This window comes from Odocoileus virginianus, chromosome 6, assembly GCF_023699985.2.
Source record: "Odocoileus virginianus isolate 20LAN1187 ecotype Illinois chromosome 6, Ovbor_1.2, whole genome shotgun sequence".
NCBI lineage: Eukaryota > Metazoa > Chordata > Mammalia > Artiodactyla > Cervidae > Odocoileus > Odocoileus virginianus.
In genome coordinates, this window is record NC_069679.1 from 62,587,138 (window position 1) to 62,604,309 (window position 17,172).

General features: G+C 34.6%; 1 protein-coding gene across 1 annotated transcript in view; it reads right to left on the bottom strand.

Moving 5' to 3' along the window:
• Nucleotides 1-17,172, bottom strand: part of KCNH5 (potassium voltage-gated channel subfamily H member 5) — a 367,441-nt gene that overhangs the window by 131,037 nt on the left and 219,232 nt on the right. Inside the window, exon 8 of the mRNA XM_070469447.1 lies at nt 14,908-15,107. Within this exon, the coding sequence (XP_070325548.1) occupies nt 14,908-15,107 (200 nt within the window). The remainder of the gene's footprint in view (nt 1-14,907; nt 15,108-17,172) is intronic.

Genomic DNA, 17,172 nt, shown 5'->3' on the forward strand with positions numbered 1-17,172 from the left:
GATTATGACAATGCAACTCCAATAAAAAGCTAAGGGGATTTATCTGTGGGGGTATAGGAAGATGATAAGTAGAAAGGATAGGGAAACACTGCTTGGAAATGTAAACATGTGAAATAATAGGAACAAAGAAGATGTGATAGGGAGATGCTGTCTACAAGATAACAGTATGCAACAAGGGATACAGTGGCTAAAAGCATAGCATCTGTAATACCAATCTGGTCCAAATCCAAGTTTCAATATGTGTGATCTAAAGCACAGCTGCTAAAGAAACTGCCTGCCATGCAGGAGACCTGGGTTTGATCCCTAGGTTGGGAAGATCCCCTGGAGAAGGGAAAGACTACCCAGTATTCTGGCCTGGAGAATTCCATGGGCTGTGTAGTCTATGGGGTTGCAAAGAGTTGGACAGGACTGAGTGACTCTCACTTTCACTTTCAAAGCAGTCATTTACTCTCTTACAGCATAGTTTCCATATTAATAAATGAGAATGATTATGGTATTTATGTGTTGGAAAGAATAAAAAGTCACATAATAAAACTGTCTATTAAATTCATGAAGATTAAAAGAAGATCAATGCCTGCTCTTAACAATGCTATTCTCAAAAAGGACACACATTAACTTATGTTGGTTATAGCTCATTTGATCTTTTAGAAGAAATAAACAATAAAAATAACTTTAATACATGTAAATCCATGGCTGATTCATGTCAATGCATGACAAAACCCACTACAATATTGTAAAGTAATTAGCCTCCAACTAATGAAAATAAATGAAAAAAAAAAATGTGTGTACCCTTTGACTGACAAGCTCCATTCTCAGTGTTTACCTTAATATAATTCTTAGCCATCTTAAATATCCAATACTAGAATATTGATAAAATATGACATATTCTTTAAACAGACTACAAATGGGTAGGTAGCATATAAGTGAAAGTGAAAGTCGCTCAGTCGTGCCCGACTTTTGCGACCGCATGGACTATACAGTCCACGGAATTCTCCAGGCCAGAAAATTGGAGTGAGTAGCCTTTCTTTACCTTCTCCAGGGGATCTTCCCAACCCAGGTTTCAAACCCAGGTCTCCAACCCAGGTCTCCCACACTGCAGATGGATTCTCTACCAGCTGAGACACAAGGGAAGCTCCAGAATACTGGAGTGGGTAGCATATAATATAAAGCATTTCACAAAATCACACAGAATAAATGTGGCAAGCTATATTCCTATGAATGGTAGGATTATGGGTGATTTATAATAGTTTATCTGGGAGTCAGTGATGGACAGGGAGGCCTGGCCAGCTGTGGTTCATGGGGTCGCAAAGAGTCAGACATGACTGAGCGACTGAACTGAACCGATTCTTTCTCTAGCTCTCATTTCTTATTTTATATAACAGTCATATATCACTATTAAATAAACATTTGGGGAAAAATGTTTAGAAAAATATTTTTCTTCTAACATTTATTCATCCATGATGAATGATGATAACAGAATGTTTAAAGTCTACTCTGGTCATGAATGTATTCTCTAATATTTGTCTACAAAAGCAGCAGGCCTATTTATAAACAAATATATGCTAATTAGTTTAATCAGGATTGGGACACCAAGGGAGTCAATATGTTCCCATATGCGTTGTTACTGCTTTTAGAATAAGATTTGTAGCCAATATGAATGTTCAGTTCAAACTATTTGATAGCACATATAATGTACAATCTAGGTAAAGCTAATTATTGATTTGAGTAATTAATGGACTGACTAGATCTTTGCTTTTTCTTCTTTTTTCCCCCCATTTTCTGACCAATCAGTTGAAGATAAGCACAAAGCTAATTTGAGTTTCATTATAAAATTCATGAAGTTTCCTTTTGTAACAAACTTTTATGTCCAAATTTTCTTTCTTTCTCTATTGCCTTCTTTAAACCACATCTTCCAATCCAAAGTAGATTTACTCTCTCTCCTTTTATTTTTAAATATTCCATAGCTCCCTGTATTGTATTTCAAGTGTCCTCACAATTTGGAATCACACACTTATCTCTGTGGTTATTTAAGCCTTTCCTCTCACAACAAACTCAGAGCAACACAAAAGCAGAAACTATGTTTATTTACTACTCCATAGCAATTACAATATCCTACAAAACTATGTTTTCCTTTTCTTTCTTTTCATCAACTTGATTTACAATATCATATTTGTTCCAGGTGTGTAACATAGTGATTCAAAATTTTTATAGATTATACTCAGTTTAAAGTTATTATAAAATACTGACTATATTCCCTGTGCTCTATAATACATCCTTGTAGGTTATTTATTTTATGCATAGTAGTTTATACCTCTTAATCTTCTATCGCTATGTTTCCCCTCCAGTCTTCCCTCTCCCCACCAGTAAAAGTAGCTTTCTCTCTGTGAGTCTGTTATATTCATTTGCTTTATTTTTTAGGTTGCATATATAAAGTGAAAACATACAGTACTTGTCTCTTTCTGTCTGACTTACTTCACTAAGTGCAATATCCTCCAGGTACCCCCATGTTGCTGCAAATGGTAAAATTTCAATCTTTTTATGGCTGAGTAGTATTCCATTGTGTGTGTGTGTGGGCAGGGTGTATGGCATGTCATCTTCATTCATTCACATGTTGATGAACATTTAGATTACTTCCATACCTTGGCTGCAGTAAGTAGTGCTGCTATAAACACTGAGGCACATGTATCTTTACAAATTAAGTGTTTTTCTTTTCTTTGGATATGTACCCTAGAGAATAATTGCTAAATCATATATTAATAGCAGCTCTATGTTTAGTTTGCTGAGGAACCTCCATACTGTTTTTTATAGTGCCTGTATCAATTTACATTCCCACCAACAGTCTATAACGGTTCACTTTTCTCTACAACCTTGCCAACTTCTGTTATTTCTGGTCTTTTTGATAACAGCCATTCTGATGGGTATGAGGTGATATCTCATTGCTGTTTTGATTTGCATTTCTCTAAAGATTAGCAATGTTGAGCATCTTTGCATGTGCCTGCTGGTCACCTATACATCTTCTCTGGGAAAATGTATATTCAGATCTTCATACACTTTTTAATCAAGTTGTTTTATATTTTTATATTAAACTGTATAGGCTATTAATATATTTTGGGTATTTCTTAACAGTCATATCATTTGCAAATACTTTCTTCCATCCAGTAGATTATTTTTTCACTTTGTTGATGTTTTCCTTTTGTATGTAAAAATTTTTAGGCTTAATTAGGCCCCATTTGTTAATATTTGCTTATTTAATTTGCCTTAGGAGACATTCAATAAGAATATCACTACAACTTATATCAAAGAGTTTTCTGCCTGTTTTATTCTAGGAGTTTTATGGTTTCCAGTCTTATAGATCTTTAAACCGTTTTGAGTATTTTTTAATATGGTGTGAGGAAATGTTCTAATTTCATTCTTTTACATGTGACTGACCAGCTTCCCCAGCATCACTTACTGAAGACTGCCTTTTCCCCATTATATATTATTTTTAAGCTTTTTACTGCTTATGAGTTCACTTTATTTTTATTGGAATATAATTACTTCACAATGCTGCATTGGTTTCTGGTGTACAATATTGTGAATTGGATATACATATATACATATATATCCTCTTCCTCTTGTGCCTCCCTCCCACCCCCCAACTCCACCCCTCTAGATCATCCATTGTGTATTCTTGCCTCCTTTGTTGTAGGTTAACCTATTATAGGTGTGTGGGTTTATTTCTAAGCTCTCTATTCCATTCCACTGATTTATGTGTCTGTTTTTGTGCCAGTACAATACTATTTGGATCACTGTAGCTGTCATATAGTCTGAATTCAAGGAGTGTGATATTTCCAGCTCTGTTTTCCTTTCTCAAGATGGTTTTGTCTACTGGGTCTTCTGCATTTCCATACAAATTTTTTAGATTACTTGGTCTAGTTCTGTGAAAAAAAAACCCTTGGTATTTTGATAGGAACTGCACTGAATCTGTATATTGCTTTGGATGGTATGGTCATATTAGCAACATTAATTCTTCCAATTCATGAACATAGCATATATTTCCATCTGTCTGAGTCATTTTCAATTTCTTTTATCAGTATCTTAAAATTTTCCAAGTCCAAATCTTTCATCTCCTTAGTTGGATTTATTCCTAGGTATTTTGTCCTTTTTGATAGGATTGTTTTCTTATTTTCTCTTTCTGATAGTTTGTTGTTGTTGTTCAGTCACCCAGTCATGTCCAACTCTTTGTGACCCCATGGACTGCAGCATGCCAGGCTTCCCTGTTCTTCACCATTTTCCAAAGATTGCTCAAATTCATGTACCCTGAATCAGGGATGTCATCCAACCATCTCATCCTCTGTCGTCCACTTCTCCTCCCACCTTCAATATTTCCCAGCATCAGGGTCTTTTCCAATGAGTCAGTTCTCTGCATCAGGTGGCCGAAGTATTAGAGCTTCAGCTTCAGCTTTAGCATCAGTCCGTCCAATGAATATTCAGGGCCGATTTCCTTTAGGATTGACTGGTTTGATCACCTTGTTGTCCAAGTTTGTTGTTAGTGAATAGAAATGTAACAGATATTTGTACATCAATTTTGTATTCTGCAATTTTACCACATTCATTGATGAGGGATAGTTTCTTTTTGCAGGTATCTTTAGGATTTTATATATAGTATAATGTCATCTGCAAATAGTGACAATTTTACCTCTTTTCTGATTTGTATTCCTATAATTTCTTTTTCTTTCCTGGTGACTGTGGCCGGAATATCCAATAGTATATTGAATAAAAGTGGAGAAAGTGAGCACCCTTGTCTTATTCCTGATTTTAGTGTAAATGTTTTCAGCTTTTTACTGTTCAGTATGATGTTAGCTTTGGGCTTATCATAATGGCCCTTAATATGTGAGGTTTGTTCCTTCTGTACCAACTTTTTGGAGTTTTTTCATAAATGGATGTTGAATTTTGTTGAATTCACAAGCTTTTCCTACACCTATAGAGATTATCATCATATGACTTTTTATTCTTTAATTTTTTAATGTGAGAGATCACATTGTTTGATCTGTGAATGCTGAACCATCCTGGCATCTATAGGATAAATCCCACTTGACTGTGGTATATGATCCTTTTTATATACTGTTGAATTTGGTTTAGGGTTGAATTTGATTCATAGGATGAATTCATTGAATTCATTCATAGAATGAATTTGAAAGCATTCCGTCCTCTGCAAATTTCTGAAATAGTTTGAGAAGGATAGATTAACACCTGAACATTCTCTAAATATTTGGGAGAATTGAACAGTGAAGTCATTTAATCCTGGAATTTTGTTTGCTGGGAATTCTTTTATTACTGATTGTTTCATTACTGGAAATTTGCCTGTTAATATGTTCTAGTTCCTCCTGGTTCAGTCTTGGAAGATTGTACATTTATAGGAAATTGTCCATTTCCTCTAAGGTGTCCACTTTATTGGCATATAATTATTTGTAGTAACCTCATATGATCCTTTACATTTCTGTGATGTTGGGTGTAACTTCCTTTTCATTACTGATTTTATTGATTCAGGCCCTCTTACTTTGTTTCTTGCTATGACTGGCTAAAAGTTTATCAGTTTTGCTTATCTTTGCAAAAAATCAGCTTTTCGTTTACTAAAAAAAATTTTTCAGTCTCTAATTTTTCCTGCTCTAATCTTTATGACTTCTTTTCTTCTACTAATTTTGGGGTTTGTTTTTTCTTCTTTTACTAGTATAAGGTTAGGTTGTTTATTTAATATTTTTCTTGTCTCCTGAAGTAGGCTTGTATTGCTATATACTTCCCTCTTACCACTGCTTTTCCTGTATCCCATAGACTTTAGATTGCTGTGTACTCATTTAATTTGTCTCAGGGTACTTTTTTTTATTCCTTCTTTGAATTCTACATGATTCACTTGTTTAGTAGCATATTGTTTAGACTTCCTGTGTTTGTGTATTTTTTGCAATTTTATCTTGTAGTTGATTTCTAGTCTCAAAGTATTATGGTCAGGAAAGATGCTTGATGTGATTTCAATCCTCTTAAATTTACTGAAACTTTAGTGAACTATCATATGATCCATCTCGGAGAATGTAAAATCATGTTTCCCTTTGATGTGGATATAAATTTTAAAAGATAGCCACTTTCCTTTTTGTAAATTCTACCATAGCATCGATGCTTCCTTAATTGATGTCTTCTACGTCTTGGAGATAGCCCAGCAGAAATTAGGGAAACAAAAACTTCCACAAGGAAGTCTGAGATATAAAGAAATAAGAAAGTATGTTAATATAGGAAGAGAAGAGAATGTTGAAAGGTCTCAAAACAGATCAATACCCAAAAGAAGTAAAATTTAGAGAAAGATGCTAAATTGCACAGCAATACATCTCTCTCCTTAACTCCAGGAACATGTGCAGAGGAGGGAATGAAGCAGCATCTCAGGCAATTGTCAGTGAACAACTACAGGAATTTCTTTCTTAAATAACAAATATTCATTTTCTTGTAATGTATTTACACTATTTGCTCCACCCTCTTGCTGCCTTCTGCTGTGCCAGACAGGGCTGATGATGGTTATCCAGCACTACTAATAAAGAAGCTAAGAGTAGCTTTTCATACTTCATAGTCTATGAATGACCAAAATAAAAGCTATCAGCCTGAGCCAAAAAATAGGCATTTTTTAAGTCATTATCATAAAAACCAGGAAAGAGATGGGAAAGTGGATGAAGTGTAGAAAGTCACATGTCCTGAAATAAAAATAAAAAATAAAACAGGCATCCTGGAGTATGAAGTCAAGTAGGTCTTAGGAAGCATCACAAAGCAAGTAGAGGTGGTGGAATTCCAACTGAGTTATTTAAAATCCTAAAAGATCATGCTGTTAAAGTTCTGCACTCAAAATTCTTAAAGAGATGGGAATACCAGACAACCTTACCTGCCTCCTGAGAAACCTGTATGTAGGTCAAGAAGCAACAGTTAGAACCAGACATGGAAATAGGGACTGGTTCCAAACTAGAAAAGGAATACATCAAGGCTGTATATTGTCACTCTATTTATTTAACTTATATGCACAGCACATCATATAAAATGCTGAGCTGGATGAAACACAAGCTGGAATCAAGATTGCTGGGAGAAATGTCAATAACATCAGATATGCACATGAAATCACCCTAATTGCAGAGAGCAAAGAGGAAGTAAAGAGCCCCTTGATGAAGGTGAAAGTGGAAAGTCAAAAACCTGGCTTAAAATTCAACATTCAGAAAATGAAGATCATGGAATCCGGTCCCATCACTTCAGGGCAAATAGATGGGGGAATGATGGAAATAGTGACAGACTATTTTCTTGGGCTCCAAAAGCACTGTGGGTAGTGACTGCAGCCATGAAATTAAAAGACACTTGCTCCTTGGAAGAAAAGGTCTGACAAACCTAAACAGTATATTGGAAAGACTACTTTTTTCAACAAAGGTCAATACAGTCAAAGCTATGGTTTTTCCAGTAGTAATGTATGGATGTGAGAGTTGGACCATAAAGAAGGCTAAAGAATTGATGCTTCTGAACTGGGGTGTTGGAGAAGACTCTTGAGAGTCCCTTGAACTTCAATAAGACCAACCCAGTCCATCCTAAAGGAAATCAACCCTGAATATTCATTGGAAGGACTGATGCTGAAGCTGAAGCTCCAGTACTTTGGCCACCTGATGAAAAGAGCCAACTCAGTAGAAAAGACCCTGTTGCTAGGAAAGATTAAAGGCAAGAGGAGAAGGGGATGACAGAGGATGAGATGGTTGGATGGCATCCCCAACTCAGTTGACATGAATTTGAGCAAGCTCAGTGAATGGTGAAAGACAGGGCAGCCTGGCATGCTGCAGTTCACAGTGTTGCAAATAGCTGGACATGACTGAGCGATTGAACAACAACAGTATCAACAACAGAAATAACAGGAGTGTAAGCTTTTTTTTAAGCTTATTTTATAAAATCCAACCATTTAAACAATCCTACCTTTATCTAATAGACTGCAAAAATTGTAGGAAACAGTATAATATCATTCATAAAATAAGTATTTTGATGGCCATTTCTACAGATTTGTTGTAGTAAGTTTAGAGAGTTTAAAAACAGAGCATTTAAGGTGGCTTAGTGCAAAATAATAACTTGTTTACAAACACCTACTCATACTGTAACACCACCTACAACATCCATGGATTCATTCATTATTTAATTTTTTTCACCAAAGTCCAAAATATATTTCTTTTCATTAATGGTGTATGTATATAGAAATATTTTATTCATTCAAATTATCCTCCAACTGAGGTTCTATTTTCATCTATATTTAAAGACAACAGTATGCAGTGAATAACAAGCAAAGACTGCAATTAAAAATGGTGTCATGTATAACCTAATTTTTATAATTTATGATTGGTAAAGGAAGAAATCAAAAGTAACCACAATAAATAAAATTATTTTATATCATGTATTATTGCTTATCTTATGCAAGCCCTATGTGCACACTTTTCATACTCCAACCAACTAAGTGATGGTAATGTCCATTGTGGATGTGAGTTTCATAAAAGCATCGAAAGCAATTCTCATATCAAGATAAATCCAGGCTACTGAGCAAGTCATCAGTGGTCTTATATGAACAACTCCTTCTTACTCCTGGACTAGAGCTATCAAATGATTCCTTAGTCCCTTCCTCAGAGGCTATGACAAGAATGTTGAGAAAATGAAACACAAACTAGCCCACTCTAATGCACTAAGGTAATTTCAACATGATACATAAAAAGTGCACTTAATATTATTCTTAGAGAATGATTTGAGCCACTCTGGTTTTAACCTGTTATACAATGTCTCCTTACCCTTCCTGGAGAAAAATAATACTGCCTACTACTTGACACACACAAAATTTACTACTAATTATATTAGCTAACAATAAAATAAAGCTGGCATTGGAGTACTCTTAAAATATTTCAAAAGCCATGACACATCAAATATAACTTGATGCTTCAAATTACTATACAGAAAATATTACCTAAAATTCCTATCTACTTACAATGTTTCTAATAAACTCTTGAATGTTATTTTGTTCAACTTCTGATTCACGAAAGGAAAAATATAAATGAGGTTTTAGATAAAATCTACCTTTTCAGATAATGCCTTCAGGTCAGCTAGAAAAGTGTGAATGCTTACCCTGTAAGTTTTCAAAAAGTAACAACTGAGAAGCACATGCACATATGACAATAATAAAGTTTCCTTGCCATGTTAAGGTATAGATAGAAAAGTCACAGTTTTCAGATATTTGGAGCATGTTACTTTCACACAACAGGCTGAAGTATAGTTTCCTAAAATAACAGACTACCCAAAGTCTCTTTTGCTCAACAAGCTGTTTATTTAAAAACCACAAGAAAAAAATGCCAGCTGTCCCATGGGCCTGGCCTGGCTTAGCCACATCAGAGATTTTGAACCCTCAAGATTATGTTTAAGATGGTGTTTGTTATGCCACATTGGAAAAACCAGTTAGTTTCATGTATAAAACTACAGCCATGGATGTACTAATAAAAATTGTTGAGAAATAATTATTGAATCATTATTGTATTTTATTATATAATATTCAATAAAGGATCTCTTGAATATATGTTTTTGGATTGTAAAATGGCTATGATATTTAATGGTACTCTAAATCATTCAGATACAGTTAGCATGTAGTTTTAGGGTCAGGACCCCAAAATTCACTTTGCACTATGTTCTGTCCATATCCTTTACTGGCAGGGAGTTAATTTCTGCCTGATGCAGACAGCACTGCATCTTTAAATAGTTCAAATATCTCAGGTTACCCATCATACCTCTTTCCAAAATCTTTAATTATCCAAACTAAGTATTCATACTTCTTTTAACTATTCATCTTATAACAAGATTCCGAGAAATTTACATTATCATGATTATGTCTCATAAGTGTACTGTCTTTGATAATATTTCTTTAAAATATTCAGCTAAACATAATATTTTGCCTATGATATGAATGGCATGGACTATATTGGGATGATTATTACCTCCCTTGACCCAAATGCAAAAGTCCTATTAATTCATCTTAAGATCAATTCAGTTTTGTTTAACTATCTTCACATGTGTATGCTTACATGGCATCTTTAACCAGGTGAGGCTCTTCTTAGAAAGTTAGTGCCTTCACTTGGGTTCAGCTATGCCTTCCTTTAGAAACTTCTTGAAGTATTTAAATAAATTAAATTTTGAACCAAGATAATGACACCATGAATATATAAGAATGTCATCCCTGTTTTTCACATTTAGGAATACAAAGAAATATTTAGACAGGCTTTTCTAAATTGAAACACACACACACACACACACACACACACACATATATATATATATATATATATATGTAAACAAATTAAAAGAAAGTTAGGACTGTGAAGAAAGCTGAGTGCGGAAGAATTGATGCTTTTGAACTGAGGTTGGAGAAGACTCTTGAGAGTCCCTTGGACTGCAAGGAGATCCAACCAGTCCATCCTAAAGGAAATCAGTCCCGGGTGTTCATTAGAAGGACTGATGCTGAAGCTGAAACTCCAATACTTTGGCCACCTCATGTGAAGAATTGACTCATTGGAAAAGACCCTAATGCTGGGAAGGATTGGGGGCAGAAGGAGAAGGGGACAACAGAGGATGAGATGGCTGGATGGCATCACTGACTCGATGGACATGAGTTTGGGTAAACTCCAGGAGTTGGTGATGGACAGGGAGGCCTGGTGTGCTGCGATTCATGGGGTCGCAAAGAGTTGGACATGACTGAGCAACTGAACTGAACTGAACTTGTAGAAAAAATATATATATTGCCTACTATATTTGGAAGAAGTAAAGTGCTTCTGTGATAGGTATGCTTTTAAAATAATCCAAGATTTTAACATATTCAAAATCAATTTCTTTATATTCTAAAGGCATAAATCTGCCTGAATGTTCTGCATAATTCTGCCAGAACTTTTCATATAATGGGATCTGCCTACTGATACTTCATGCTTATTACAAAACACGTGAAACAAGAAATGAAGACCAAAGAACTTTTTTCTTATTAAGATTTTTCAAAGAATATATTAGAAAAAATGTGTTAAGACAGTGGAAAATAAAAAATGGTAAGGTTTTTAACTTTATTCTACAAAAAAGCAGAAAATAAATCCAGTACTATGAGAAATATGTGGTCCCAACATAATACAAGTTATATATTTTTTCATGTAGTCCTAAAGCTGAAAATAAACTCTCTAGGCATTTAGGTAGTTTAAATTATTTCTCAGAAAAGTTACCTCAAACTGTCGGATAGACTTTTTTAGGTTTAACTATCATCATTTCTATTTCCCCACTATGAGTTGCTCTTTCCCTTTTAAATCCTCTCATTCCACCCATTTCTCTTTTCTTTTAAGTGCACAGAATGTTATCAAGTAGCAAAGCCCAGAGGATGGATTTTGGTTATTGAATTTTAAAAGAAACTGAAGCAATTATAGTAATTAGTAGTCAATAAAATACTTTCAACCAAATAAAATTAATCTAGATACTGTTCTATATTTTTAAATTTCCTAAGGCAACCTTTCATGATAAAAATGCTACAACTTCACATCAGTACTGATCTTAATGCCACAACTTGTGTTAGAGAAAGCATTATTCATAAAAGACAAGTTAAGACTGAATTAAATCAGTGATTAATTTGCTTGTGGGTTTAAAGCTGAATTCAAAAAAAAGTCTATAAACCTAAATATGTGGAAGTGGTAGAAATGAAATCTCAGTAATTGGGGTGAAGGTTTTCTCTAATTAGCTGCAATGCATCATTAAATTCTACAGTACCAGCAGCTTAAAAAATATATAGCTGTTTTAAAACCAACAAGAGAAGCATTAGAACAAAGATTTTGTTTTACACATTATTTTTGTCCCAGAAAATAATACTTAAGTGGGTAGTAGCCATCCCCTTCTCTAGGGGATATCTTGACCCAGGGATCAAACCTGGGTCTCCTGCATTGCAGACAGATTTTTTTAAGATCTGAGCCACCAGAGAAGCCCAGTATCAAAGAGCATAACTCTTAAAAACCAGATGTTGTTTACTAAAGCTACCTTCAAGTAAATCCATATTTCTAAGATTATTTCTACAACTATAAGATTTTTGTGATTACTGTCATCAAACTTTCATTTTCTTTTATCTATCTTATTTTAACAGACTCAAGCAATGTCATTCCTATTATCAAAAGTAAAGATGAATTATATAACAGATAGATACATGGATGGATAAATAGATGGATGGATGGATTAGATAAATAAGATGAAAAGAGATACAACAGAGAAACAGAAAAGATAGAAAGCTTGGTTGCTGTTTTGAAAATAATTTATAAAGGGACAGGGGAGGATGCACAGATCAATCACTTGGCTACAAAATAACTCACATAGGACAAAAGAGAGTGACTTTGACCAAGTAATAGGAATGGAGGTGGTGAGAAAGCACGTCCATGACTTTGTTTTATCCAACAGCTAATTCATTTTAATATTTTTACTTATTTCTTTAAAAATATTTTCATGTGAATAAAAATTTCATTTCAATTTTAATATTAACTTCATCTTTTTTCCCTAACACTCCATTTTCCATGAATATTCTACCAATCAGAAGTACATTTCTGTGACCACAAATAGTGAATAGCAAACAACCAAAACAATGTCCATACTAAGAACTACATTGTGGATGCCCTTCCATGCACACCCGATGCCAGTGTATTATACCCTAACTGTATCAAGAAGCAGACAGGTAAGTAGGTACTGGAGGGGAGGCTTGCAAGAATCTGTTGATTCCATTATTGAACTAACCCAGCATCTGAGAATTCAGAGAAAGAGAAAGGAACTCAAAGATCAGATCTGTACCAGATCTGTGGCATAGGCTCTGGGTTTATGTAAAGAGCTATCATTCCAACATTTTACTGGTGTTTTCTGTCAGCAATCATAAGACCCCACTGAATTTTCTGGAAAGAAAAGCTTCTGACCAAGATACTGATTGACAAGGTAGATGGTTGCCTCTGAGTGCAGTTTCACTGAGTGTGGACCTCAAAGAATATCCTGCATTTGGCAATTTAAACACTGATTCTCACATGCACCTCTGAGGAAGATTCTTTTCCTTCTTTGGATTCCCTCACATCCTTATATTGGTTCAGGCACACATTAATCAAATTCCACAGATGTGCAATTTGTCCTTTTCCCCTCTGTGGTCACATATTTCACATTAAGGGACCACTTAATTGCATCTTGTAAACTGTGGGGAAATGAGCAAATCTCACCTGCTTTCATAATTCTTCCACACAGCTATCCTCCAGAATCTCACCTGCACTCTCTGCAGGCTTCCCTTCTTCAATTCTTACTTTTCAAGTCCATTCCCTTCAACTCCCCTCAGCCGTTCTGCCCCTAACAAGACCTGTTCTGACTTAAAACTTCCTACTTGCTTCATGAAATTCCCCTAACTAAACATCTACTTTGTTTGTTGGTTCTTTCACCATGACACTGACAGAAACACTACGTCAACCTCCTATGATTAAAAACACGAAATTTGTGGGAAATGGCAAGGAAGACTGTGTGCTGATTTGTTGTGGTTCAGTTGCTCAGTCATGTCCAACTCTTTGCAACCCCATGGACTGCAGCATGCCAGGCCTCTCTGTCCTCCACCATCTCCTGGAGCTTGCTCAAATTCATGTCCATTGAGTTGGTGATGCCATTCAACCATCTCACTCTGTCATCCCCTTCTCCTCCTGCCTTCAATCTTTCCCAGCATCAGGGTCTTTTCTAATGAGTCAGTTCTTTGCATCAGCTGGCCAAAGTACTGGAGCTTCAGCTTCAGCATCAGTCCTTCCAATGACCATTCGGAACTAATCTCCTTTAGGATGGACTGGTTGGATCTCCTTACAGTTCAAGGGATTCTCAAGAGTCTTCTCCAGCACCACAGTTCAAAAGCATCAATTCTTTGGCACTCAGCCTTCTTTGTGATCCAACTTTCACATTCATACATGGCTACTGGAAAAACTATAGCTTTGACTATATGGACTTCTGTTGGCCAAGTTATGTGCTTATTACCATATGTCAAAAATGTGATGATTACCAAATGTACTGATTACCATAGGTCAAAAATCAGTACCTAAAAATAAAGCCTTCATCAATGCTTATAGAGTGAAATAGCTCAAGATCAGTTTTCTCTAAAATTCTTATATGCAAGCCCTACTTGTCATTCTCTACATTAGATGTGAATCAGTTGGGTATAGGATGTGAGGACTTTTTAATTTGACTTTATTTATCATGAGAGAACTTTGATTTCTTCTTTCACCCTGGTATAATTTAGATGGGAAAAATTTAGATATTCCATGAAAAGACAAGAAAGAAATTAGGACTGTTAGGTGGATTACAAAGGTGGTATTCATAAGTTTTGTAAGGAAATGGGGAAAACAAAGAATTTTAAGTGGCATTATAAAACATAGAAGAGAGAGAAGAGGAATTTAGGTAGAGGATAAAATAGAAGACATATAATCTTTCAGTTATAAGCATGGACGATTCCAAATTTTAAGTGAGCAAAGTATCAAAAGAGAAATCAAGAATAAAATCTAGCAGGAGAAATGACAACACTATAGGCATTTTTGAGGTATTTGGAAAATTATTCAGAGTGGTAATGACAGTATTTTAGGCAAATTAAGTAATTAGCTGTTTTCAGGAGCCATAATCCCTAAATTAAGTGTGATGACCACTAGTACTAATGGATGAATAATGGTTGATTGCTTTCTAAGTGCTAAACAATATGATTGACTGATATTTGCTTGTGAAATACAGAATAACAATAACATACAAGTAATATGTGAGTGACAAAGTTACATGCATCTGAAAATCCTATTGAAACATAAAATAAATAACAAAAATGGTCATAATAATCCATACCTTTTCTGTGTCAATGCCTTTTGACATGGACCATGTTGAGACAATATAATCCATGACTCGTTCACTAAGGCCTTTGGGGACCTGATACAGTTTCAGAAAGTCCCGTACATTATTCAGCATCTCATGGTATCGGTTGGTGTTGGCATACATTTGCTGGAAAATTGTGGTAACATTTCCAAAAATAGTTGCATAAAGAAGAGCTGAAAGAGAAGATATGAAAATAAAACAAATATCCCAAGTGAAAATAAATGATATGAATACTGGCCAGATCAATAAATTATCTGACAGAGATACCTTAACAAACTTTTCAGGATTATGCATGATAACCCCCTGAGAAGAGTGCCTAGAATTTGCTATTCATTCAGTAAATCTTATCTTTAGTATGATAAACATGATTTTATGAGTGACAACCAGCTAGTCAGTTTAGTAAAACATAATGGTGATTGATAGATTTCATGAAGAATTAGATGATCCAAGTTTATGATTTGCCTCTTAGCCTTATCACTAAAATTATCCTCCAGCCCTGTCTTCCTGAATGAAGCTTAATCAATTTAAAATTTTGAGGAATTGATGATTCATTTTAGAAATATATGCTCATTCTCATTGCATGCTTCTTCCAGCTTTTGGAATATTTCCCTGCTTATCAATATTTTTGACAGAATATCAAAAATATAGGATGAAAAGGCAAATCAAGGTGTTTCATTTCTAGAAGATTCTAGGAAGAAACAGGAATTAACAGCTAAAACAAAACTTTGGGAGTGCCTATAATTTACACTTATTAAATTTATGTCATAAATCCAGTACTGTAAGGATTTTTTTACTTCATTATTTTAATTAAGAATAAAGTAACTTGTAACCTGCAAACCACTGTTATCTATCTATAAGAGCTAAAGAAAAGTATAAGGTGTTTTAATGCCCCTGATTGCTATTTCCTCCATCAACCAATAATTTACCAACTCCTCTTTCTCCAGATTTATCAGGTTACTAATGTTGACCTGATCTTGAAAAAGCTTTTAAAAGCAGTTGAGTTCAGAGCCAAATCAACACATCTTCAATCACACACCACTCCTAACCTATCGTGTCCCTTTAGTTTTATCCCTAAACAATAAGCTCTTTTGAAAAGAGGGCAGTATTTTAGTGCCTTTAATATTCAGTAAACACTATGTTTAATAACCATACTCATTCCAAAAGCGTTTCACAAACGGGTAGAGTATCAGACAATGATCACTTCCTTTCTTATTCCTCTAAGCATTTGAAAAAATAATCCCTCTGAACAAAAAGTACAAACTGCTTCATTTCACAGTTTCATCAGTCAAGTCCCACTTGATGGAAAGAGTATAACATCAAACCAGTGAAGCAACTTAAGATCCTCAATCTATTTTCAGAAAATCACTTGTTTTCTTTAAGAACAGTGGCTCTTTGAGCATAACAAATTAAAATTGCACAATAGGAAGTTATGATTTTACAAGCAGTTACTCGGGTTCTTTTTTAATCACTTTTTAGGGTTTTTTTGTTTGTTTGTTTGTTTTTACGGGAGTTTTTGCTATTATTTTGGGATGTTGGTGTCAGCACAGAACAATTTTTAAGATAGACAATATTTTGTTAAAACTAAGTAGGAAGACTATAATGCTGACACTTCTCAACAAGATCTTTAAATTGTTCAGTATTTATATTTAAAAACAACAACAACAAAAAAAAAACAACAAAAAAGTAGAGGTAATCACAGACTTAAAACTCTATTCCTTATTGTTGGTATTAAGAAAGACAAGTGCAGAAATAATGTGAACAAACTAATGGTAGAAGAATCACATAACCAGTATGGAATTTTGAATCTCCAAGAAAGTGACATGAAGAGAGTTTATGTTTTTAAAATAATGAGCTTTTCACAGGTTAATTAAATAATGCTACAGTCATGCTTTTGAATAGCCCCCAGCTATTTTAAGATGTCAATGAATATTACAGAAATATTACCTTGACATGTTCAACTTGTTTGGCTCCCTAAGATGCTTGTAATATGTTATATTTGCCAAAGTGTCTTACCACTGCCTTTTAGTTAAACAAATTACCACACATTTCATCTTTTGGGGTACATTAAATATGCATACATTCTAGTCATATGAATAGCTTAAGCACTGAAATATGAATAAAACTGTCAATGTATTTGCAGTTTTCAACATTAATAAATGAAAGATATAATCAGCATCCCATTAAGCTGGATATATTACAAAGATATCTTCTGCCTCTAGCTTTCATGTGAGTGTGGTG